This window comes from Pelobates fuscus, chromosome 1 (genome assembly GCF_036172605.1).
Source record: "Pelobates fuscus isolate aPelFus1 chromosome 1, aPelFus1.pri, whole genome shotgun sequence".
In the NCBI taxonomy this organism is placed as follows: Eukaryota; Metazoa; Chordata; class Amphibia; order Anura; family Pelobatidae; genus Pelobates; species Pelobates fuscus.
Genome location: NC_086317.1, coordinates 226880848 through 226905508, shown reverse-complemented (window position 1 = coordinate 226905508; position 24661 = coordinate 226880848). Strand labels below are relative to the sequence as shown.

General features: G+C 43.9%; 1 protein-coding gene across 1 annotated transcript in view; it reads left to right on the top strand.

Annotated features, from left to right (window-relative positions):
• Positions 1-24661, top strand: part of EPHA10 (EPH receptor A10) — a 568155-nt gene that overhangs the window by 529978 nt on the left and 13516 nt on the right. Inside the window, exons 13-15 of the mRNA XM_063454942.1 lie at positions 6387-6605; positions 8837-8986; positions 10349-10542. Of these exons, the coding sequence (XP_063311012.1) occupies positions 6387-6605; positions 8837-8986; positions 10349-10542 (563 nt within the window). The remainder of the gene's footprint in view (positions 1-6386; positions 6606-8836; positions 8987-10348; positions 10543-24661) is intronic.

The window sequence follows — 24661 nt, the reverse complement described above, 5'->3', positions numbered from 1 at the left end:
CCTATCCCGCCATAGCAAGAGACTTGACCCCTTAATGTCTCGAGCGACCCCCACCACACATAAATAGGGCTTTGGAAATACCCTCCTGGAATCCTAAGTTTAGTAGATCACACCCCACATCAGACAGGTGCACACCATCCCGCCTAAAATAACCGGGCAACCCGCCCTCCAACTCCAAGTGCCTCACTGGGACCCCCCCTAGTCTCCTAATATAGACAGACATGGCCTTATTTACTTTACCACGGCAACGTGCCACAGCCGCCGGGTCCCTGGCATGCCTCCAGTTCAACCGCGGCACCATTTCAGACCAAACTATTGTAACTCCAGGGACCAGAGCCCTCACCCTGTCCAGGTCCCTCTTCATTCTCCTGACCAACACCTTCTGGGGGACCAAACCTAAGTCATTGCCCCCACCGTGAATCAACAATATATCCGGGGCAAACCCCTTGGACAACATCCCAAAAATTTCACCACTTATACTCTGCCAGCTGAAACCCCTAAAACCAAACCACCGCAGGTCCACTGTGTCCAGAAGAAAACCCAGTTGTGTGCCTTGTCTCCGAACTGCGGCCCTCTTCTCCGCCCAGTAGACGAACGAGTGACCCACCAGCCAAGCGACCAAGCCTGAAAGGAAACAAATTCAGTTAACCGGCAGAGCACCCTTTTCCCACATCCACAACATTCCATTCACACCAACCTTTCCGGCCTTACATATGCACGGAACCTGATGGATTCCCATCTCCCAATCTGCTTTATCCGCTCCTCCCCCAGCCCAAGCCGCGCCGCCTCAGTCGCAGCCCCGATACGGAAGGAGTGCGTACCAAATTGTCCGGGCTGCAAGCCCAATCTCGTCAACCCCATGCGGAAGACTCGCAAGAACTGAAAGCGCGACAGCGCCTTCCCATCCTCATGAATCAGGAAGCAACCACCAACCTGCGGGCGAACCCGTAAAAACACGTCCCCACACGCAACCGGGCACACCGGGGACCCTGGAAGTGAGGACAGGACAACATCCTTACCTTTTCCGAAGACGTCCGTCTTCGAGCGCCGGAGCCAAATCACAACCTTGTCCTGTTCTATAGCCACATCCTCATACCGGAGGCCCGATGCCCCCGACCTATTGGCGCTCACCAATTCGCCAATACGAAAAGCCCCAAAGAAAGCCCACACGAAAGCCACAGAGAACAAAGTTACTTCAAATGCCGAACTACACAATTCGTTCAACAACCCCACCAACCCTTGAAGGGTGGCAAAGGACACAGGCCTCCTCGTATCCACAGACCTCCTGCCCTTCTTGAAACCCTTCAAAGTTTGCTTTACCAAGAAATGTTTGGTCAGGTCTTCCCACCCGTTAAACTTGAACAGGAAGGCTAACGCAGACATGTAGCGTTCCACCCTAGAAGGGGATGACCCACCTGCCACCAACCTGCAAAGAAGCCACAACAGCGTGTCCAACCTACCCGCTGCAGAATCGCCTGCTCCCGCCTGGGACAACATTTCCTCCCATTCACACCAAACCTTAGTATAAGCGGTCCAAGTCCCCGGCGCCAGTGAGCTCCTTATGTATCGCCCAAGCACAACGTCCCGAGCCGCCACATCTCCTCCGGGCATGCTTGCCCTGTCGCTTGTGCGTCCGGCGCTGCTTCCCGGAACCGCACCCACTGTGAACGAGACAGAGCGTCAGCGACCACATTCAGCAGGCCCGGCACGTGCCGCGCCCGGAAGACAATGTTCCAAGACATACACAATAGCACTAGCTGCCGTAACAACCTAACCACTGGCAGGGACGAAGCCGATAGACTGTTAATTACCTGCACCACTGCCATATTATCAGAGTGAAAGATAACTTTCTTGTCCCTGAGCTCCTCGCCCCATAGTGACACCGCTACTACAACTGGAAAAAGCTCCAAAAAGGCGAGGTTCCGAATCAAGGGGCTCTCGGACCAAGCCTCAGGCCAAACCTCGGCACACCACTTGCCCCCAAGGTAAGCCCCAAAGCCAACGCTCCCCGAGGCGTCCGTAAACAGCCCGGCTTCGCCAGATGCCTTCATCACATCCCTGAAAAACACCCGTCCGTTAAACTCAGTGAGGAAGCGGTCCCATATGTCCAAGTCCTCTCTCATACCTACCGACACCCTGATGTAATGACTCGGCAGACGGACCCCACAGGTAGCCCTAGCCAGCAATCTACAAAAAACTCTTCCCATAGGGATCACCTTACAAGCGAAATTAAGGCTGCCGAGCAAGGACTGCAGTCCCCGCAGCGTGACTTTCCTAGCGCCCTTTATCGCGTGCACCTGCTGGCGGAGCGCCCTCAACTTCTCTTCCGGCAGCCTACATTCCCCCACGACCGAGTCGATTTCCAGCCCTAAAAAACTCAGACACTCGGTCGGGCCCACTGTCTTGTCCTCGGCCAGAGGAATCCCAAACTGTTGGGCTAACCTCTGGAACACCCGCAGTATTTGGGCACATCTGTCGGACCCAGCCGGGCCCACACACAGAAAGTCGTCCAAGTAATGGACCACCGTACCCCCGCCCGATTCCCTGCGCACTACCCACTCCAGGAACGTGCTAAACTTTTCAAAATACGCACACGAGATGGAGCAACCCATGGGTAGGCACAGGTCCACGAAAAACTTACCCTCAAAAAGGCACCCTAACAAATGGTGACAGTCTGGGTGGATAGGAAGGAGCCGGAATGCTGCCTCCACATCCACCTTCGCCATCAAAGCCCCTCGCCCTGCTCTCCGAACCAACTCGACAGCATGGTCGAATGATGCATACGATACGGAGCACAGGGCCTCATCGATATCATCATTTACCGACGCCCCTTTCGGGAACGATAAATGATGAATCAACCTAAACTTACCCGCCTCCTTCTTGGGGACTACCCCCAGCGGGGATACCCTCAAGTCAGGCAGCGGCGGAGCCTCGAACGGCCCAGCCATCCTACCCAGTTGCACCTCCTTCAGCAACTTGTCCCTCACAACTCCCGGGTGTTCACCCACCGACTTGAGATTACTGCATAACCTCCCCACATCCCTACTCTGAAACGGTATTGAAAAACCCTCCGTAAAGCCGTGCCATAAGAATTCAGCGTCCTGACGGTTACCGTACTGTTTTAGCCACGGCAGCATCTCGCCTACTTTCACCGGGGTTGCCCCCCGCGGCAGCGGAGGGGGCCGACGCTCCAACGGCTCCCGCTCCTGGTGCAGACTTACCTCGCTTAAAACACCGGCTGGCTCCGTGTGCACCCCCACAACCTGAGCACTCGTGCTTAAACCGGCACGACGCACCCCACTTACATTGGCCCTCGTTAAAGAGCCAACAGAAGCCTTTCTTTTGCCCGGCCGATGCAGGTCCCCCAGGGGCCGCACCGGCCGTCCCTTGAAAGGGCGCAGCCTTTTGCGCCATCATGAGCCGCATCCAGAGGGGAAGGTCCATTTGATCCCACCGCATGCTGGGATTCGCCGCTAACCTCTGGCGAAACTGCTCGTCGTACCGCCACCAGGCGACCCCGCCATAGGTCCGGTACGCTTCCCCAATCCCATCTAGGTAGCAAAACAATTGGGAGCATTTATCCGGCGACTTTTCCCCTATCACGCTGGCCAGGATACAGAAGGCCCGCAGCCAGTTCCCAAACGTTTTAGGAATCTTCCGATACCTACGCTTTTTCTCCTCCTCCTCTTTCTTTGCGTCCTTCTTGTCCTCCTCCTTCATGTCTAAGAACTCCTCCAGCGGGAGCAAGGAAAAAACCTCCACAAACTCACCCTTCCAAATTTTTTCCTTGATGTCCATTTTCAGATGACAACCTAATGGGCCCGAAAAAGACACGTGCACGTTTTGCCGCGCAGCGTCGGTAATTTCGCCCCCAATACCTACCTTGTCCCCCGACTCCTTACTAGTTTCGGACCCCGATAACCCCACTTCGCTATCCAGCGTTGGGCCCACGGCCCTACCTTGTAACCCCTGGCCTTTCTCACACGTCCACACTCTCCCAAACTGAGGTGAAGCCATTTCCCCACCCGCCCATGAATCTAAGAAAGATTTTAAGCAATTCAATAGTGTTCCTGCGTGTGGTGTAACAGTTGACTCACCGCCTGAGCCCGAAGCCGCAGAAGGCTGTGGGTTCGTTTCCCTTCCGTCCGCCATGCTTGGCTCCGGAGCATCCAATTGGCGCCGACTCCCGTCCGCCTGGCCCTGCCTCAGGACCGCGGGTGTAGTGCTGCGAGACCTGCAAGGAGAACGACACCTGGGTAGTGTGTCCACATGATCACATACCCGCCCAACATCCTTCTGTTCATGCCTGTAGTTCCGCCCCATATCCCGACTCCCTGCCTGGCCCTCCCGGCCGTAAGCACTGCGCCGCTGACCTGGCGAGCTCCTGCCTGAGGACCCAGACGCACTGCGCCGCTGCCTCCACCTCCGGTCCCTTGAGGCCGATCTCCTTCTGCTAAACCTGCTTGCAGACCTGCTCCTCTCTCTACCCCTCCACCCGTCAGCCTGCCTCCTGTCATGCCTGGCACTGACGCCGTGCTGCTCCCTGCTGCGATGCGGCCTAGGGCTCCGCGAGAGACCCCTCGGTCCCCGGGAGCCGCCCCTGCGGCCCTCCCGCTCTCTCCCAGCCCGTCCTGTCTCCATGCCCTGAGCTGAGTCCTGGGAGCTATCCCGACCTGCTGAACCTGGCCCCTTTTGGGCCGCCTTGCGAACTGGGGATTCCGCCTGTCTATCCTGGCGTTTTCTGTCTGCTAAAGCCGCGGGCCCTGCCGGCCCCAATGTACCTGGCTGAGCGGACCCGCCGTCTGCGTCCCTTGTGCTGAACCTGGCCCCACTAGAGGCCGCCCCCGATGCGTCCCGTTGCCCAGGGGCTCCCCCTGCCATCAGGGGGACCGCCTGATCATTAGAGGCCTCCGCTCTGCCCCCCGCCCGCTGCCCAGCCCCAGCGCCATTCCCTGACTCACCGGGCCGCAACCGCTCACTGCTTCCACCATCCGATCTGCTCTGGGTCCTGGCTCCAGCCGCAACCGTCCCGCCTGCCGCCTCCCGGCGGGGCGCACACCGCGTGGTAGGCCTCGGCCTAGCTGCTGCCCGCGCCCGGCCAGCACCGCGTCGGACCGACGATGCCGGCCGCGGTACATCCACTCCGCTGGGGCCCGCTACCTCATCCAGGGCCCCAACAGACTCCGCTGACGGGCTCCTCCGTCTGCCGACTTCAGGCTCCATGCCCGGGCTCAGCCGCTGGGGCGGTCTCGCCCTCCTCATGGAACGCCGTGCAGCCGCCGCAGGGGTTGTAGGGGGGGGACCCTGAGCCCCCAGTTGTTCGTGAAGCCAGGCCAGTCCTCTATCCCGCACAGCAGCTCTCACTCCCTCCAGGATTTCTTCCATTGATGCCATGATCTGCAAGACAAAAGAAAAAACCAACACAGACCTGCCAAAAACAATTACCAGGTAAGTGTCAGTTTAGTTAAAATGTCCCTTGGACATAAAATGGCCGCTTAATATACTCCTATAGTCCAACCCCCATTTACCAATAACCACACCCCTTTAACTGGTTACTCCCCTGCCTACTCCTGGCTCTGTCAAGGCCCACTCCCCTGACTGCGCTGTTCCATGGGCTACATTTTTGTCAATGGAATTCAAACTCCTGTCTCTTTATCACATACAAAACACGGGGAAATTATGTAGCACAAAAGCATGATTGTGGATAGAAAAACACTCAAAGTCTAGGGAAAATAGGAGATTGGAGCACGCCAAATAAAATCAAAACATCAGAGAGCTGTTTATGACAGGAGACAAAATTGAATGTACAATCTTCTGTGTCTGTGTGAATGTGAGGAAAACCCAATAGCATTAGCATGATTGCAGCCTATTTTATTTTGTAATTTTATTTGGGGTAGTTTGGGCTTGATTTTTGTTTCAAGTGTCAACAATAGCAGTGTGTTTATTTGCCAGTGTAAACAGAACATGTAAAAATATTAAGCCTATAATTGTACTGGTGGCACTTCAGCTCATATGGACTAAGTTTCCCCCAGCCAAACAGCACACTCTGTGGACAAACATTGGTAATTGATGCCCATGTAAGTTTATACATAATTCACTAATAATGTGCTTCTGTGCAAAGGGTACCACTGGGTGATGTCCATAAAGTGTTTGTTCATGTTTGCCTTCTTTGTTGGTTTATATTATAGTCAATAAGTTTTATTGATTATGTATTTTTTTCATTGTATTATATCTAGTATTTCATTTATATATATATATTTTATTTATTTTAGATAAATAAAATACAAGATATAATACGTTGAAAAAAATACATCATTAATAAAACTCTAATCATACATAAAATAAATAAAATTTGATGATGCTCATGATTATTTCTTATTTTGCAGAAACACGAAGGCCAATTTACAGTGCCCCAACTTATAGGAATGTTGAGTGGTATTGCCTCTGGAATGAAGTATCTGACAGAGATGAGCTATATTCACAAGTGCCTTGCTGCACATAGAGTATTGGTGAACTCTAACCTGGTCTGTAAAATATCTGGCTTTCGACATGTGCAGGATGACAAACTTGACACAGTGTTTTCCACCATGGTACGGAATGCAAATGTAAGAAGAATTTAAGAGCTACTTTTTACACAATGTAAATATTACTGTAGCTATTGAATGCAAAGTTTGTAATTTATCAAATGCTGTGGACAAGAAAACAATCATACAATGATACATAGCTTGATTATCATATGAAGCTCTTTTCAAGGCAGTCCAAGTATGCAGTTATATTTAATAATTAATACAGTCTATTTAGTCTACATTTAGTTAGTTTCATACCATATGGAGCAATATTAATTTGTGGAGCAGAAAAAATGAATGACTGAATCAAAAGTTGGTAGAGTAACCAGTGCGGCATTGGGACTCTTCATCACTCTGGAAAATTTTGATCATGACGTCACATTGGATATGATTTTAAAAAAGCAATAAATAATAATCGTATTATGCGAAAAGAAACAAATATGTCAAGACAGAGGACAGGAAACCCTTATATGTTTTGCAATCAGCTTATGGATACTTGCTCATATGCTGAGATATGATTTGAAGGAACATTTAAATAGAATAAACATAAGTAAGACATACAGGTAGTGATGTCCCGAACAGTTCGCCAGGAACCATTCGCCGGCGAACATACCGTGTTCGCGACTGCGAACACGCGCAATGTTTGGTCCGCCCCCTATTCGTCATCATTGAGTAAACTTTGACCCTGTACCTCACAGTCAGCAGACACATTTCAGCCAATCAGCAGCAGCACCCTCCCTCCCAGACCCTCCCAGACCCTCCCACCTCCATGATGAATAGGGGTCGGACCGAACATTGCGCGTGTTCGCGACCACGAACACACTATGTTTGCCAGCGAACGGTTCCCGGCGAACTGTTCGGGACATCACTACATACAGGGCGTATGTGTATAATTAGTGTGGCTTGTGTACTAGGTAAATGGAATAAATAAAATTAACCAGAAATGCAAGATTAAAAACAGGATACACTGTTAAACCAAACAATACCTCACAATATGTATGAATACATAAAGAACACATATAGGCAAGATTGAATGATGAAATATAAAATATTCACTTAGGAAGTCTTGAGAATGCATAGTTAAAGACCCTAGATTGCTATCTATGTAAATTTAACACAATATGATCGTTTGTGGCTCTTCCCCATTCACCATAGTGAATATTTCAAAATGATTTAATTTGTTACTCCATCTGGCATCTTTGAATGCATTTTTGATTACCATATACAGTTTTTAATTTTATAAAGTATTCATAAACATTGCTGATATTTAGTTTTGATTGGCTTACATTTTTATCTTGTGTTTGTTATTCATATTATGTGCATTGATCTAGTGCAGGTTCATCTGTTTTCATGACTATATACATTAGACTTATGTATGGTAAAATATATTTAGTTCGTACAAAAAAAAAAAGGAGGGGTTGGTTGAATCAGGATTCAACCATGTGGCGTTTAATTTTAGACACATTTCACCCATCTAATAGTTTCATAAAAAAGCTGTTTGGATGAACCAAAAGAGCGCAAAAATATTTGATTCATAGATCAATTGAGAAAATGTAACTATAAATAGGATCAATGATCCAGGCTTTCTCCAACTCAGAGTTCTAAGTAAAACTGTCAGTAGTTAGGTAGTTACAGCAGTAACCTAAACCTAATCAGTCTCACACTATCAATGACACAGGCACAGCAAGGTAAAAAGCAGGCAATCGCAATCTCCCGGCCTGTCTCCCTAGATAGCTAAAGGTGAAAATGTTTGGAAGAATCCTGAAAGGATAGATTTTTTTACACCTTCTTCTTTTTTCACTCTTTTAGTCACTTCTCACTTGATCTGTGAATAAAATCTCCATTTAATGGCTGCCCCCTAGCCATCAATAATATTTTTTTCCAACAATCATCTCTTCTTTTGGCACCCTGGATAGAACTCCAAATCACAAAACTTAATAAAGTCTATGTCCATTGTAGAATGTAATCTAAGTTGTAGCTAATTATACAAGTTTGTTAATAACAATGTCAGTGTAACTTCCCTGCACTGCCAAATAAACGGTTTGTCAGGCTCTAGTAAATAGAATAATGGTATCTGTTCCAGTATTAGCATATATGCTACCAAAGTGAATACTTGGGAAGAATATCACACATGTAATGAAACAAAACAAAGTGTTTTACTGGTGTTAACTACACAAAGCTTTGTCGTTTTGCTGCTCTCATATATTCATACCAAAGTACATTTTGTTTTGTTTGTTTTACCAAAAACATTTTGTTTTGTGCAACTGCAGGGTGGGAAGAGCACTGTCTTATGGACAGCTCCAGAGGCAATCCAGTACCATCGTTACAGCACGGCCAGTGATGTCTGGAGCTTTGGAATCGTTATGTGGGAGGTCATGTCATATGGAGAAAGACCGTACTGGGACATGTCAAATCAAGATGTGAGCACATAATACATTTATATAGTTCTTAAATAGAAGACAATAGATTAAGGTTGTGCAATATATTGTTCCCTTGTGTTTGACATCACCAGTCAATTAATGCAATTCCCTATTTGCAAGAGTGAGACTGGATTTGTAATTAATTTTTTATAAAAAATGCAGCTGTATTTAAAGCTGTCAGGGGTGGCGGTCCGATGACCGGGACCCAGTATGCCTGATCTTGATATTAGGAGTCACTGTGTGGAAATGGATTATCAGGGCCTGGTGCAGGGTAACCGCATGCCCCCTGGTGTTGAGCACCAGCATTTGTGCGGCCACATACCAGGAGCCTGATGCAGCTACTGTGGATCCCAGGTGCCAGATGACAATATGCAGACCTCCCAGGAACTGGATACGGAGGCTCTGCAGCAGACATGTATCCAGTACAGAAACAAGGTAAGACTAGAATAGTCACCAAACAAGAAAGCAAGACAAACCTAGAAGAACCCAGAACCCGAGCAGGACAGAAAGCAGAACCCAGAACATGTACACAAGACATGAGGAAAACAAGAACAGGGCAGGACAGGACTGTACATGAACTGGGAATACAAGAAGACAAAATAAAACAAGACAATTGATACAAGGCAAAACAAGAGGAGACTGAACTAAGTACTATATATGTAAAACATTGGAGGTTTAGACATACATACATGGCCAAGAGGTATGCAGCCCCCCACCTGGTCAAAGTCCTCCAATTAAGGTGAGTCCTATCTACCTAGATATGCATGACTAAATAAACAATAATAAAACACACACAGCACTTACATGCAAGAAAAGGGCAGAGGACTTGTAGCAACTGCCTGCAGGAACCAACTGAAACAAAAGGATTAATGGTAAAGGAATGGGTGTGGCAACAAAAACCAAACATTTGAAGGAATCCAAGAAACTGGGAATTCCAGGAACAGAATACAGGAATGAACCCAGAAAACCCAGCATGAAGAAAACCAGACATGGAATAGAAAAACAGAAAAACCAAGAAAAACTAAACAAGAATTGTAAAAAGAGTACTGGATACCAGAAGCCATTGCCAGAAATGATCCGCAACCAGGAACAGGAAGTGACAAAAGCACCCTAGATCAATTTGTAATTTTAGCATTAAGAGACATAGATTCCAATGAAACATGGACTTTTAAACCTGTTAATCTGCTTTACATCCACCAGGCACTCAAATGGTTCTCTGTAACTACTGGTTTATTCTAAATTCATAAACAACTACACTGGTTATATCATGCTTCCTCATATATGTTTCCATGGTTATGGGTTTTATAAAAATAATCACATTATTATACTTGTATTGAACTTAATGTTCTATTTTAATTGTAGGTCATCAAGGCCATAGAAGATGGTTTTCGGCTCCCGGCACCAATAAACTGCCCACCTTCTCTCCACCAGTTAATGCTTGACTGCTGGCAAAAGGACCGGAATGACAGACCTAAATTTACTCACATACACAATATTCTCAGCAAGCAAGGGCAAAGTCCAGACAAAACCAAATCTTCAACATCAACAGCTACAAGGTGAGTAAACACTATTCGGTAGATATTGGATAACCTACCTGCTCCACCTTCAGATTTGGTTTGTATCCTCCTGTTTGTTTTTTGTTTGTTTTTAATTAATAGACTAAATATGGCACAGTGACCATAAACTACAGTGTTATCAAGGTTACTAAAGCTGAGAATAAGGTTACATAGTGGATACCACTATGTTACTTATGGAATGCCAATGAACCTAGGCATTTTGTTAGAATACATGGCATAGTGGATTCTATGAAATATCAACAGATATTTCATTAACACCCGATTGCCTCTGTTAGAACCCCTAAATGGGCTGTGGTTGGATCTTCCAGTTGGACAGTGATCCAAAACATACATCAAAATAAACACAAAAATGGTTTACTGACCACAAAATCAAGTTCCAGCCATGGCCATCCTAGTTCCTTCACTTGAACCCCATAGAAAACCTGTGCTGTGGACTAAAGTGGAGAGTCCACCAGCATCGGCCGTAAAAAGGATCTGGAGAGATTCTGGGATGGTCTCAGATCCCTTGCCATGTATTCTCCTACCTCATAAGGCATTATAAGAGAAGTCTCACAACTGTTATCTTGTCAAAGGGAGGCAGGACGAAGTATTCTCTTAAAGGGTGAAAATAATTATACCACATATATTTAACAAAGATCTTTTTTTATATACCTTGTATATATACATGAGAGTAGAGTACCGTATATACTCGAGTATAAGACATTTTTTGTGCTGAAAAACCCCAACTCGTCTTATACTCGAGTCACTGTCTGTATTATGGCAATTTACATTGCCATAATACAGACAGGGGGCTGGCAGCGAGCGCTTACCTCTCCTGCAGCTCCTGTCAGCTCCCTTCTCCTCTGCGCCGGTCCATTCAGCACCTCTGTCAGCTCCCAGTGTAAGTCTCGCAAGAGCCGCGGGGTCGTAGTGCGGCTCTCGCGAGACTTACACTATGAGCTGACAGGGGAGCTGACCGGACCGGCGTGGAGGAGAAGGGAGCTGACAGGAGCTGCAGGAGAGGTAAGTGCTCCCTGCCAGCCCCCCTCCTCCCCCCACTGAACTACCAATGCCACTGGACCACCAGGGAGTGAGAGCCCCCTTCCCTGGCCAGCTAGGAAGCAGGGAGGGGGGACGAAAAAATTAATATATATAAATAATAATAATAATAATAATATAATAAAAAAAATAATAAAATAAAAAATAAAAAATAATAATAATAAAAAAAATATTAATGAAACAAAAAACAATATTAAAATAATAATTAAAAAATAACCCCCCACCAAGGCTCTGCATCACACTCTGCATCACACACACACACACTGCACTCATACACACACACTGCACTCATACACACAGACACTGCACTCATACACACACACACTGCACTCATACACACACACTGCATTCTCATACACACTCACTGCATTCTCATACACACACTGCATTCATTATATACACACACTGTAAATAAATATTCAATTAATATAATTTTTTAGGATCAAATTTTATTTAGAAATTTACCAGTAGCTGCTGCATTTCCCACCCTAGTCTTATACTCGAGTCAATACGTTTTCCCACTTTTTGGGGGTAAAATTAGGGGCCTCAGCTTATACTCGAGTATATACGGTATTTTGTGTATTTTTCAAAAAATACAACATCAAAAGCTTAAACAATAAAGACACTTTTTCACAGCAGCTTCCTTTGCTCATATTTACTAAAGGTGACAATATTAGAGGAGGGCATTGTATATTCAGAATCTGATCCATGCAGATCAGACATGTACTATGGTTATGTTAAATAATGGCAGACTATTGTAAACAATATATCAGCATTAATGATGGCATATAACTGTTATCAATACATAGCTCTACCTCCTATGACACAGTTAATACCAAACATTTTCATATTGTGGCATGGAACTACCATTCTCTATGACAGAGACGTTTAGAAATCTGAGGAGGGGTTTGGTGAAGTTTATGTGTGGAGGGTTGTAGAACATTTCAGTAACAATCTCTGACCATAAGTGGAATCTAAATGTAAAGCTGTAAAATAAAGGTTTCAGGGATTAACACATTAGAACCGAAGACCCTTAAATCATTAGTCCAATCATACTCTTAGATTCGTTAAGAACAATGGCTTTCTACCACCATGCCGCTGCACCCTGGTGTGCCAAGTAGCACCAAATATGCTGCAGCTGATATCACTGTGACTGGTTGAAGAGATAATAAAATCCTGCTCACCATCTGCATAAACATTCCCTGCATCCCAGTATGAGATGGATACTTTCTTTGCCTATGCAGAAGTGTGCTTGTTCAGCAGTTGTGCCTTGTAATATCCAATAAGGAAGAGGAGAGAGAAAACCTGATTCATTGTGCCAGGATGGCTGCTGCAAATTAGGGTATTTATGAGTGTGTGCTGTCAGTGGCTAGCCCCAACAGTGTAATTTAAGCCAAGCAAGGCCTGAATAAAGAGGTCCCATAGAGTGTCAAAAAAGTCAAGATAGGGAAAAGGAGGGTGGAATCTGCCAAGATGAGATGCATGAGGGATACTGTTAGAGTGTGATGATAACGTTTGGCAAACCCCTCCCACAGGTCCATGCTTCCCACCTTACAGCCCAGAAATATGATATATAATTGATATACTTACTTGCTGTAGTTGTACAGAGATGGTTGTGTTGTGCTTAACCCAAAGTGCCTGTAAATCTGAATAAAGAGGGCAGCAATTATTATGATATGAGCAAATACACACATGAAGTTGAGATTAAAAGTTTACAAAAATAAGATTAAGCTTTTGAGAGCACTTTACATTTCTTTGATGAGCCGGGGGGCCTATCTAAAATGTATTTCAAATCTCTAGTCCATTGGTTATGGTAAAGAGTGGGAAACGGTGATCTAGAAATTCCACCACTAGTCATGTGGTGCCACTACCTCTTTCTTACTAGTAAATCTGATGGTTTATCCTGCTCATGAGCTATATTCATTCTGAAATAGATGCCACATGTATACCAATTTCATCTTGCTGGCTAAAGCCATTACTTTATTATAAAGATCTCACAGTGGATTACAGTGGAATTTGCTAGTATAATCTCACTGATATCTTCAATTTCTATGTTTCTCAATCTGCTTTATTGATGTGTTTGAGTTTAACCCATGTTTTATTTAGCATCTCTGTGAGTACATCCTCAGTGACATAGAGGTCTCTGCGATACACAAATTCTATTCCCAGCTGGAATATTATCAAGTTAAGTTGAAGCTATAAGATTTTCAGAGCAAGCAGGGACTGAAGTGATTATACCTACACTTTGCTGATGTTGCACAGATGTGGCAGTATTAAAATCTCTCAAACTTCAGGACCTTTTATTGATCGACCAGCCAACATACAGTGAAAATGACTACATTTCTGTTTTAGAAATGTTTCAAGTTATTTGGAAGTGCTATCACAGATCTTCACTCTCTTTCTTTTAAGAATTGTTGTTAACAGCTGATTATTTTCCAATACTCTGGATTGTCCATCTGTATTCTTTGCTTTAGTGAAAAACAAATGTTGCCAAATAGTACAGGTTAATCCTAGTTACTACAGAAAGTTTTATGATGATAGCTTTCCCATCCACCCATCCATCCATCCATCCATTCATCCATCCATCCATCTATTGAGTGTCCCAACATGCTCAATGCTATTGCTCAATGTACATTTTTATCCACCTGTAACACAAACTAAATAAATGTTCCCTTTACCCAATTTAATTCCTGATCTGACAGCACATATCTCTTCCTCTGGTCATCTGCTACTACTTCTGAAGGTTAGAAGAAGTTGGAGTTAATTTAAGTGCAGTTAGGGTTAACAGGTGTCTTTAGGGTTAAATCATGCAAAGACATATTTATTTTAAGGGTTAATTTAAGGTACAGTTAAATGGTAAAGGAGTCCAAAGGGATTCCAGATATGGTGGACTGTGAAGGTTAATCCTGTATTTAGATATAGAAGGATAGGTGTCAGGTTACTGGGATTATACAATATATGGTATATATGAGGTTAGGGGCTTATTTTCATAACACATTTGAAATGAAAATAGCATTACCCAGCATATCTCATTGAGGAGAAGCAAATTAGATCCTAGAAGTTTAAACCATCAATCTGAAAAATGATCTCCTCTGATCTCATGGAGAGATCTTCCCCTCTCCCACCTCCCCTGCACTAGGTGTACGTACTTAACCATAAGGTTCAAATTCTAATTGGTTGATACAGAGACCTCAGTCTTAGGGTAAAAGTCTTATGACCTACTTAACTCTATTGTTTATAAGGTCCCAGTGATTCTACCTGGAGACTGAGGTATATGTATCACCCAATTAACATAAGTCAAACAGGGGTTAAAGGTATATATATATATATATATGACTTGTGTATATTGTAACAAACCACCTCTTTTACAGGTAGGACTTTGTCACTGATCTTGTAACCACAGCCTTCTAGGATAATGAAAGTCCAGGACTGTTTTCAGATTTATTTGGTGAAAATTATATACAGGTGTTTCAAAAGTAAAATAAACAAAACAAAATTCCTTGCTCTTGTTTGAGCACTTACTAAACAGAGTAATTATGATCTGGAATTGGGTGGCTTTCCCACTTACCAATTTTCAAAAAAAACGAAAGAGCTTTGCAATAAACACAATAGTTCTTTCACTCTCCTTCAGCTCTCCTAGCTGGCTTTTTCTCCCTCACTCTGCAGCATGCTGATCCCTTCTTTTTAAAAGCCTGCTAGCTACTTGATCAGATACAGGTGAGGTGCAATTAGACATAAGTGATACTACAAAGCAAAATAAAAGTTCTGATTCAACTGTTACATAGCAGCTGGTGCTATTGGAGCACTGGCCCACCCTGCTCTCCAAGTGCTCCGCCCCAGGGACCCATACCGTGGTTTGCAGAGTACCAGTAATACATCTTGCAAACCTAACATCTCTCCCTGGGAAATTTAACTCTCAAATCTCAGGCTGCTGTTCAGTAAATCAGGCCTAATATATACGCCATCAACTACCAAACCACTTTTCCTCTCACAATATATATGAGGGCAAACAATAAAAAGCAAAAGAAAGTTCAAATATAAGTCCAAGTGTAAATCCAAATGCAAAAACTTGATGGAAGATAAAACATCAAAGAGTCAGGGTAGTTCCTCTGGAATGGGGTCAGATCGGAGTATTTTTGGCAGGCAGATATGCAACAGAAAGAGAGAACTAATGGTGCAGAAGATCCCAGAATAACCTAAAAGTAAATAAAACATCTATGGTCCTACTTACAATTCATAGAGCTAAACCTAGCTCTAGTCTGAATGGCGTACAGTGGTACAATCCCCACTTATAGGATAAGTCGGATGGTATGGTAGGCAGATGTATCATCGGTATGAAGATCATAAAAAATATAAAAGAGACAGCAATAGTGCTCACAGTTTAAAAGGTCCCGGGAGTATAAAATAATGAATTGATACTCACATTTAAGTGGGCAGACTAACTGCTCAATGTGTAGGCGTAAGTGGTATAATCCCCACCGTAGATTCTTTTGAAGTAGTCCTCACTGGAACTTAAAATAGGATACCAGGTAGAAAACAATAGAAAAGAAAAATGGCACACTCACAGTGGAAAGAGGCCAAAGTACCTTTATTAAAATACAATATAAAACAAACCGTTAAAATATCCACAACGGGGCGGGGCCGGACCGCCGAGCTGGACGGTCGCAGGCAAGTGGAGCTCCTGCACCAAAAACCTTATGGTGAACTCAAAACATGTATTTTTCTGGACCAACTGACCGACAGCCACGGCGCCCGACGCAGAAAGACTGCTGGAACCAGGGAGAGGCTGGCTCTCTGGGCTTCAGTCCCCTGGCGGAGAGGCTTTTGGTGTCTCAAGCAGAGGCCTTCTCCGGCGGTGAGTGGGGCGGACGGCCGCTGCCCCACTATCCTGCACTCCAGCATCCAGCCCAGAGCGTGAACCCGAGCGGATCCGGCCCCGTTTCCCCCCCCTATGGACCGGGGGGGTAATCCCGGTCCTCACCCTAAAAGCCTGCTCGAGCCACAGTGGACGAAACCGCTGCACCTAAAATGGCGGCCGCCATGTGCACAAGAGAGAGGAAGAGGATCAGCACCCTCCCTGTGCAAGCGAATGATACCGCGGCTGAAGCCCCCAGACACTGCCACGCAAGAGATTAAAATCCCTACCATCTACCCCAACAACCGTCCATACCGACATCAGCCACACAGGGGGGACAGAATTATCCTGTGCCCTGATAACAGCAGGCTGCAAGGAACGAGCAGGGTGCCATGCAGGGTGCCCCTGCAAGAAACTGGACCTATCACTCACCCTTCGTCCAACCTGCCGCCCAGCGACCGCACGAAAACTACACTGAGCCTCCCATCACGGCTGACCCAGACCTCCAAAGGCCCATCCACGCCATAAAGCAGCTGCAGCCCCTGTGACACCAGCGTGCAACCCACAGAACAGCAGAGCTGAACAGCGGTCAGACGCCTGCTCCCCCGCTACATTACATTAAACGAGCTGAACTGGCACCGGTTGGCAGTGGGACTCCCCCCCCGAGTACGGTCTCAAGACCATCAAAATGGCGGCCCCCCGTGGGGACACAGCGGATAGCCCGGGCTGGCATGGGTGATAATAACGACAGTATTACAGAGACTGTTGATACTACTAAAATGTATGATGACAAAGCGACAAATGTTTAAAGTGACAACAGTTAACGCGACGTATGCTATTATTTCTGTGACCGATGAGAGCACTAAAGCGACTGACCATAGCATTAAAGCGACCGTTTATTGCCTGAAAGTGACTAACAAATATCTAGCATGACCATCATTTACAATGCCTAGGCCCTAACATGTCTGTACAGCTACTAAAACCCTAGCATGCGACATCTGTACAACTAGTGTAGACTATGACTAAGCCTTATTACCATATAAATCTATTGTGTAAGCTGACCTTAGGCTGACTATAACATAACAAAAAAAAAATTGTGCCTGTTAATCACTAGTCCCGCTTGTTTAGCGTGGAAAATGCTTGGGGATTGCTTTCGGGGCACATCAAGCCTATCTGTAATATCTATGCGCACTACCAAAATAAAGAATTAAAAAAAAAAAAATATCCACAACGCGTTTCACCTAAGTTACTTTCTCAAAGCCAAAGTGGCTTTCTCAAAACCAAAGTGTCTTTCTCAAAGCCAAAGTGAGAAAGCCACTTTCTGGTGCTACCTTTATCCCCCCTGTTTGACTTATCCCTGTTGTTTATAAGGCTTAGAGGGAGCCTTATGTTTTAAGGTATGTCGCCTACCCTAATTTTTATATATATCTTTTAGTTTGGTGTATTAGCACTGCTCCTTTTTTATCCTTTTGTCTATCACCCAATTAGGATTTAAAAACCCTATGGTTAAGTAGGTCCCAGTGAGTTTACTTGGAGACTGAGGTATCTGTATCACCCAATCAGAATTTGAATTTTATGGTTAAGTAGGTAGAGATGCTACCTGCAGACTGAGGTATTTTTTAGGACCTGCCCTTTTATTTTCCCTTTACCTCCTAGGATTCCTGATATCCCTTCATGTACTCATAGGAGTAATATTCCTAATTGACTACAATTTTTGGTAATTATTGGATAACTGCTTGTTACAATCTTGTAGACTATTGTTTGCTTCCCTGGTTGCCCAAGTATTAATGCAATTTTTCCTACCTTAACCTTCCTATTATAGGAACATTTAAAGTTAGTTAACGTTGGAGCATATAGTGAAGATACCTTTCAGTTCAACTAGACACAGGATTAGTATAATTTTATATATCCTAGATTGGTAGTTAAAATATCATACTATCAACATTAGTTAAAATCTGTTTTTTTGTCTTTTTTGAAAATTATAGGCTGTGATATTAGCAGGGATTGGAATCCACTACAATGGGAGTTTATATATATATATTTATTTTACTTGTGTTTTGTGTATCATAGTATTACACTAAAATGTATGACTCTGAAGTTTCAGATTTGGATATATCAACCTAATTATATGACGCGCCAGTTATTTCAGCTGGCATTGGGGATGCGCTAGGAGAATATAGTGATGGATGGGATGCATTGATATTATGAAATGGGGTTAAAAGGCACACATCATATTAGTTATTGCACTAACTTTTAAAAAAATTATAATAACAATTTGAGCTTAAAAGATATGTTTCTTAACGCTGTTTATGCCTTTTGGTATATATAAAATGTCTGCATTTGATTCATATGTAAAAATTAAATAAAGTCACAGTTGCATTGGACAGTAATGATAATGCTATTGCACAAGGAGATTTATAGGGTCTCTTAACAAAAAAGTTCAATATTATAAAAATATCAGTTCTAACAGAATACATTGTTTTCAATACTGCAGACACAGAACACAAAAGTAAAAAAGGGACAAAAACATGAAAATGAAAGAAAGTATCACCAAATGCTTTATTGATTTAAAGTAAATGTATTATTCTACTTTTTGTGAAAGAGTAGTTACTATTTAATAAATATTATTTACAATAATTAGCATATAACCTGTGCTCCTACCCAGCACACACACATATACACACACACACACATGCACACACCTAGCATCACTTTGTTTTCCCTTTATTTATGAAAAGCACCTAAACTACACCCAGGAAAATTATTTAAGTTCACAGTGGTCACATTTAATGACTGACTTAATGATTGAACAATGACTAGTCAACAGGATTTCAGCAAAATGTCTTGTTGTTTTGGACAAGCCTTTTTTTCTCTTAGTGTCCATTTTCCTCCACATGGCATATTAGTTAATTCTCCACAATATAATACATTTCTTTAAAGCTTTTATTTTGCAAAGGAACAACATCTTTGACTTTGAAGCTGGTAATTTTCCATGTCAGTTCACAATCACGAAGTGCTGTACACTTTGATTGCCCTGTGATCTTCACAATACCTGCATTCTATAATTCTCTACTGCAATGTTATTTTTTAACAATGGAATTGACTTGCATAGATTGCAGCACAATGCTTCTGTGTGCTTTATACACCTGTATAATTATCTTGAAATTCTCCCCATATGGAAGAATAAAATGGCATTTTAATATAATTACAGCTTTATAATTATAATAGCAATTGGCTATTGGAACAGGCCTTTTTATCTACCAAGTGAAAGAAAAAGATCTGAATGTGGCTAAGTCACCAACTGAATTTAAATGATTAAAAAGTTAAAATAAATTTCTAAAGCAAAGATATTATGGTATAAAATGCACAAAAGCACATTTAAGGAATGTCCCAAGCACCAGAAACACTATAGTGCACTGTAGTGGTTATGGTACTAGGAGTGCCCTAGTGATCCCCCATTGTAAGTAGGCATGGATCCCACTCCCTACTCCTGCCAATGAAGGCCAAAAGCTGCAAAAATTGATATTCCATTAGCCTCATGTGCTTATTGTGTAATGTTCACTTAAAGGGACACTATAGTCACCAGAGCAATCACAGCTTAATGTAAATGTTCTGGTGCCCTGCAGGCATTTTCATGTAAGCACTGCCTTTTTAGAGAAAATGCAGTGTTTACATTGCTGCCTAGGGACATATCCAGTGGCAGTCACTCAGACGGCCACTAGAGGTGCTTCCTGGATCAGTGCTGCACAACATGGAAATGCTAAACTTTCCCATAGAGATGCACTGATTCAATGCATCTCTATAAGGAGACGATGATTGGCCAGATCAGTGTTTGGTTCCGCCCCCACCCTGTCTCTTTGGGTGTGATAATCACAGAAACGCATTGGATTGACTGAGATCATAAATTCTGATGATATCAGCCAAAGAGGCAGATTGGGGCAGAGCCAGCACCAGCAGAACCGCGCGGCACTGGAATAAAGGTAAAGTTTAACGTATTCAACAGGGATAAGGTAGGGCAGGTCTAAATAGTTTTTAGTTTTAACACTATACGGACAGGAATACAAATGTGTATTCAGCCTATAGTGTTCCTTTAAGTTGGACTATACATCTAGGTGTTAATTTCTTTGAAAACCTCATAAACCCCATTTGGAAATCTCATGCTGTTATAGTAAAATTTGGATTAATTTTACTATAACTGCAAAGTTCCTGAATAATTCTATTACACATTCATATCATTCCACTTTATCTCAAGGATGCTTGATTGGATTGATATTTGGTCACTCTCCAAGTAATTTAAGGAAATCAAAATGCCTTTTACAGTTATCTAGTTTCAGTTGATTAACCAGTGTAAGGGGACATATGAAGTGACAAATGTGTGTGCTACCCTTATAGAAAAATAGCTGAGTTAAATGTGGCTATTTTTTTGAAAATGAGTAGTAGAGCATTTAAAATATGGTACTTTTGCATTAAAGGGACACTATAGTCACCAAAACAAATTTAACTTAATGAAGCAGTTTTTGTGTATAAGTCATATCTTTGATGTTTCATTGCTCAATTCTCTGCCATTTATCAGTTAAATCACTTTTGTTTCTGTTTATGCAGCCCTAGCCACACCTCCCCTGGCTGTGACTGACACAGTCTTCATAAAAACAAAAAGGTTTCATTTTCACTCAAATGTAACTTGCCTTAAAAGTCTGTAAATTGAACTTTAATTACCGTATATACGCGAGTATAAGCCGACCCGAATATAAGCCGAGGCCCCTAATTTTACCCAAAAAAACTGGGAAAACTTATTGACTCGAGTATGAGACTAGGGTGGGAAATGCAGCAGCTACTGGTAAATTTCTAAATAAAATTAGATCCTAAAAAAATATATATTAATTGAATATTTATTTACAGTGTGTGTATAATGAATGCAGTGTGTGTATGAATGCAGTGTGTGTGTATGAATGCAGTGTGTGTGTATGAATGCAACGTGTGCGTATGAGTGCAGTGTGTGTGTATGAATGCAGTGTGTGTGTATGAATGCAGTGTGTGTGTATGAATGCAGCGTGTGTGTATGAATGCAGTGTGTGTATGAGTGCAGTGTGTGTGTATGAGTGCAGTGTGTGTGTATGAGTGCAGTGTGTGTGTATGAATGCAGTGTGAGTGTATGAGTGCAGTGTGTGTATGAGTGCAGTGTGTGTATGAGTGCAGTGTGTGTGTGTGTGTGTGTGTGTTTTGCAGAGCCTTGGTGGGGGGTGGGCAATGTTATTATTTTTTGTAATTATTTAATTTTTTTTATATTATTATTTCTTACTATTATTTTTAATTTAATTTAATTATTATTATTTTTTTATTATTATTATTATATTTTTTTTTCGTCCCCCCTCCCTGCTTGATATATGGCAGGGAGGGGGGCTCTCCTTCCCTGGTGGTCCAGTGGCATTGGCAGTTCATTGGGGGGGAGAGGGGGGCTGTCAGAGCTGTAACTTACCTCTCCTGCAGCTCCTGTCAGCTCTCTCCTCCTCCGCGCCGTCCGGTCAGCTCTTCGGTCAGCTCCCACTGTAAGTCTCGCGAGAGCCGCAACTCTCGCGAGATTTACACTGGGAGCTGACCGAGGTGCTGAACGGACGGTGCGGAGGAGGAGGGAGCTGACAGGAGCTGCAGGAGAGGTAAGTTACAGCTCTGTATTATGGCAATGTAAATTGCCATAATACAGACTATTGACTCGAGTATAAGCCGAGTTGGGGTTTTTCAGCACAAAAAATGTGCTGAAAAACTCGGCTTATACTCGAGTATATACGGTACATAAAGAAAGCTCCTGCAGGGTCTAGTAAACTATTAACAGTGTAAGAAATTCTAAATTAAATAGAATTTTGAATAAAGGAAGTGTAAACATTAGCGCTCTCTTTACAGGAAGTGAGTAGGAAGGCTGTGTAAGTCACATGCAGGGAGGTGTGCCTAGGGCTGTTAAAACCAAAGTGATTTGACTCCTAAATGGCAGAGAATTGAGCAGTGAAACTGCAGTGAGATCTATCTACCAAAACTGTTTAATTAAGCTAAACTTGGTTTGGTGACTATAGTGTCCCTTTACGGGACTTAATCTGGAAAACAAAAAGTATATGCACTCTTTACATCATTATTGCCTTGATTTAAAACAAATCGATGTGAACACTTTGATTCCAGTTACTTAAGCCAATTTTTGTCCGTACAGACTGCATATTACATCAAGAATTACAAATCAACAAGCCAGGCAATGTTTTTTTGTTATTCTAAATTATCTATTCCTGATTAAATCCATTATGCCAATATGTACATGCAGGGCCGGATTAACATAGGGGCTGATGGAGCTGCAGCTCCAGGCCCAGGCCCATGGAATAGGCCCATTTAAAAAAAAAAAAAGTACTTTTTTTTTTTTTTTACACACACTGCTCTACCGGTATTTGAGGCTGCCTGGCTGTGCAGATATTGCAGTAATACGGGCAATACAAATGCAGGTATTTTTCTCAGTAAAAACTGAGATTGCTCTGCAATACCAGCACCGACCAGTAGGGGTCACTGTGTGTGGAAAGAGGCAGGGATAGGAAGTTACAGCATATCCCTGCCTCTCTCTACTACTCACTGATCCGTGGGGGAGCAGCTACAAAGCACAGAGAGTCCAGACAGCAGCTCAGGTAAGTGAGGGATGGGGGAAATGCAGCAGGGAGACATGGGGACACTGAGAAAACATGGGGACACTGAGACACATGGGGACACTGTGAGACATAGGGACATTTGGAGACACTGAGACATTGGGACATGGAGACACTCCCAGTGTCCCCATGTCCCCCAGCCAGTGTCCCTAGTGGCTCAGTGTCCACATGGCTCCCAGTTTCCCCTAGTCTCCCAGTGTCTTTGTCCCCATGTCTATCAGTGTCCCTAGTGACCCAGAGTCCCCATGTCTCCCAGCCAGTGTCCCCATGTTTCCCAGTGTCCCCAAGTCTCACAGTGTGTGTCCCCATGTCTCCCAGTGTCCCCAAATGTCTGTGTCCCCATGTCTCCCAGTGTCCCCATGACTATGTCCACAAGTGTACCTAGTGTCTTAGTGTCCCCATGTCTCCCAGTGTCCCCTAGTCTCCCAGTGTCTGTGTTCCCATGTCTCTCAATGTCCCTAGTGTCTTAGTGTCCCCAAATGTTTCAGTGTCCCCCTGTCTCCCAGTGTCTGTGTCCCCATGTCTCTGTGTCCCTAGTGTCTCAGTATCCTCATTTCTCCCAGTGTCCCCAAATGTCTGTGTCCCCATGTCTCCCAGTGTCCCCATGTCTGTATTCACAAGTGCCCCCATGTCTCCCAGTGTCCCCAAGTGTCTCAGTGCCCCCATGTCTCACTGTGTCCCCTAGTATCCTGGTAACATGGGGACACACTGAGACATGGGGACACTGGGAGAAATGGGGACACTGGGAGACTATGGGACTGGGCGACATGGGGACACTGACACTGTGATACATAGGGACACTGAGACACTGGGTGACTTGCGAGACTGAGACACTGGGAGACAGGGAGACACTGGGAGCAATTCATCTACACAGCAGAATCAAACTGTGAGTAGTTTGTTGGTGATTTTACAGTATTTTCTCTTATGCCACTCCTTGTGATTTACATCATGTGATTTCATGCATAACTAATAATTATACAAATGATTAAGGCTGGTATTTTTTTTCCAAGAAAGGTGGCAACCCTAACTACTCTTCACATACTCTTGCTTAAAGGAACTCTATAGGGTCAGGAACACAATCATGTATTTTTGAGCCTATTATGTAAAAAACACCATTTAGCCCCCTTGGCCCCCTCCTGCCTCCCTAAATATAGTAAAATCTTACTTGTATTCAAGTCTGCAGATGCTGGCTCTGCCTTTGAACTGACATCATCAGAAGTGGTGGTCTGAGCAAATTACAATGCTTCCCCATAAGATTGGCTGAGACTGTCAACTAGGAAGATCAGGGGCAGAGCCAGCACACGTCAAACATAGCCCTTGCCAATCAGCATCTCCTCATAAAGATAAATTGAATCAATGCATCTCTATGAGGAAAGTTCAGTGTCTGCATGCAGAGGGTGGAGACACTGAGTGGCAGTGCTGCACACTAGGCAGTACTGCCCCAGGAAGCACCTCTAGCAGCCATCTAAGGAGTGGCTAGTGGAGTTATTTTCTCTGAAAAGACAGTGTATAATGCAAAAAGCAAGGGGAT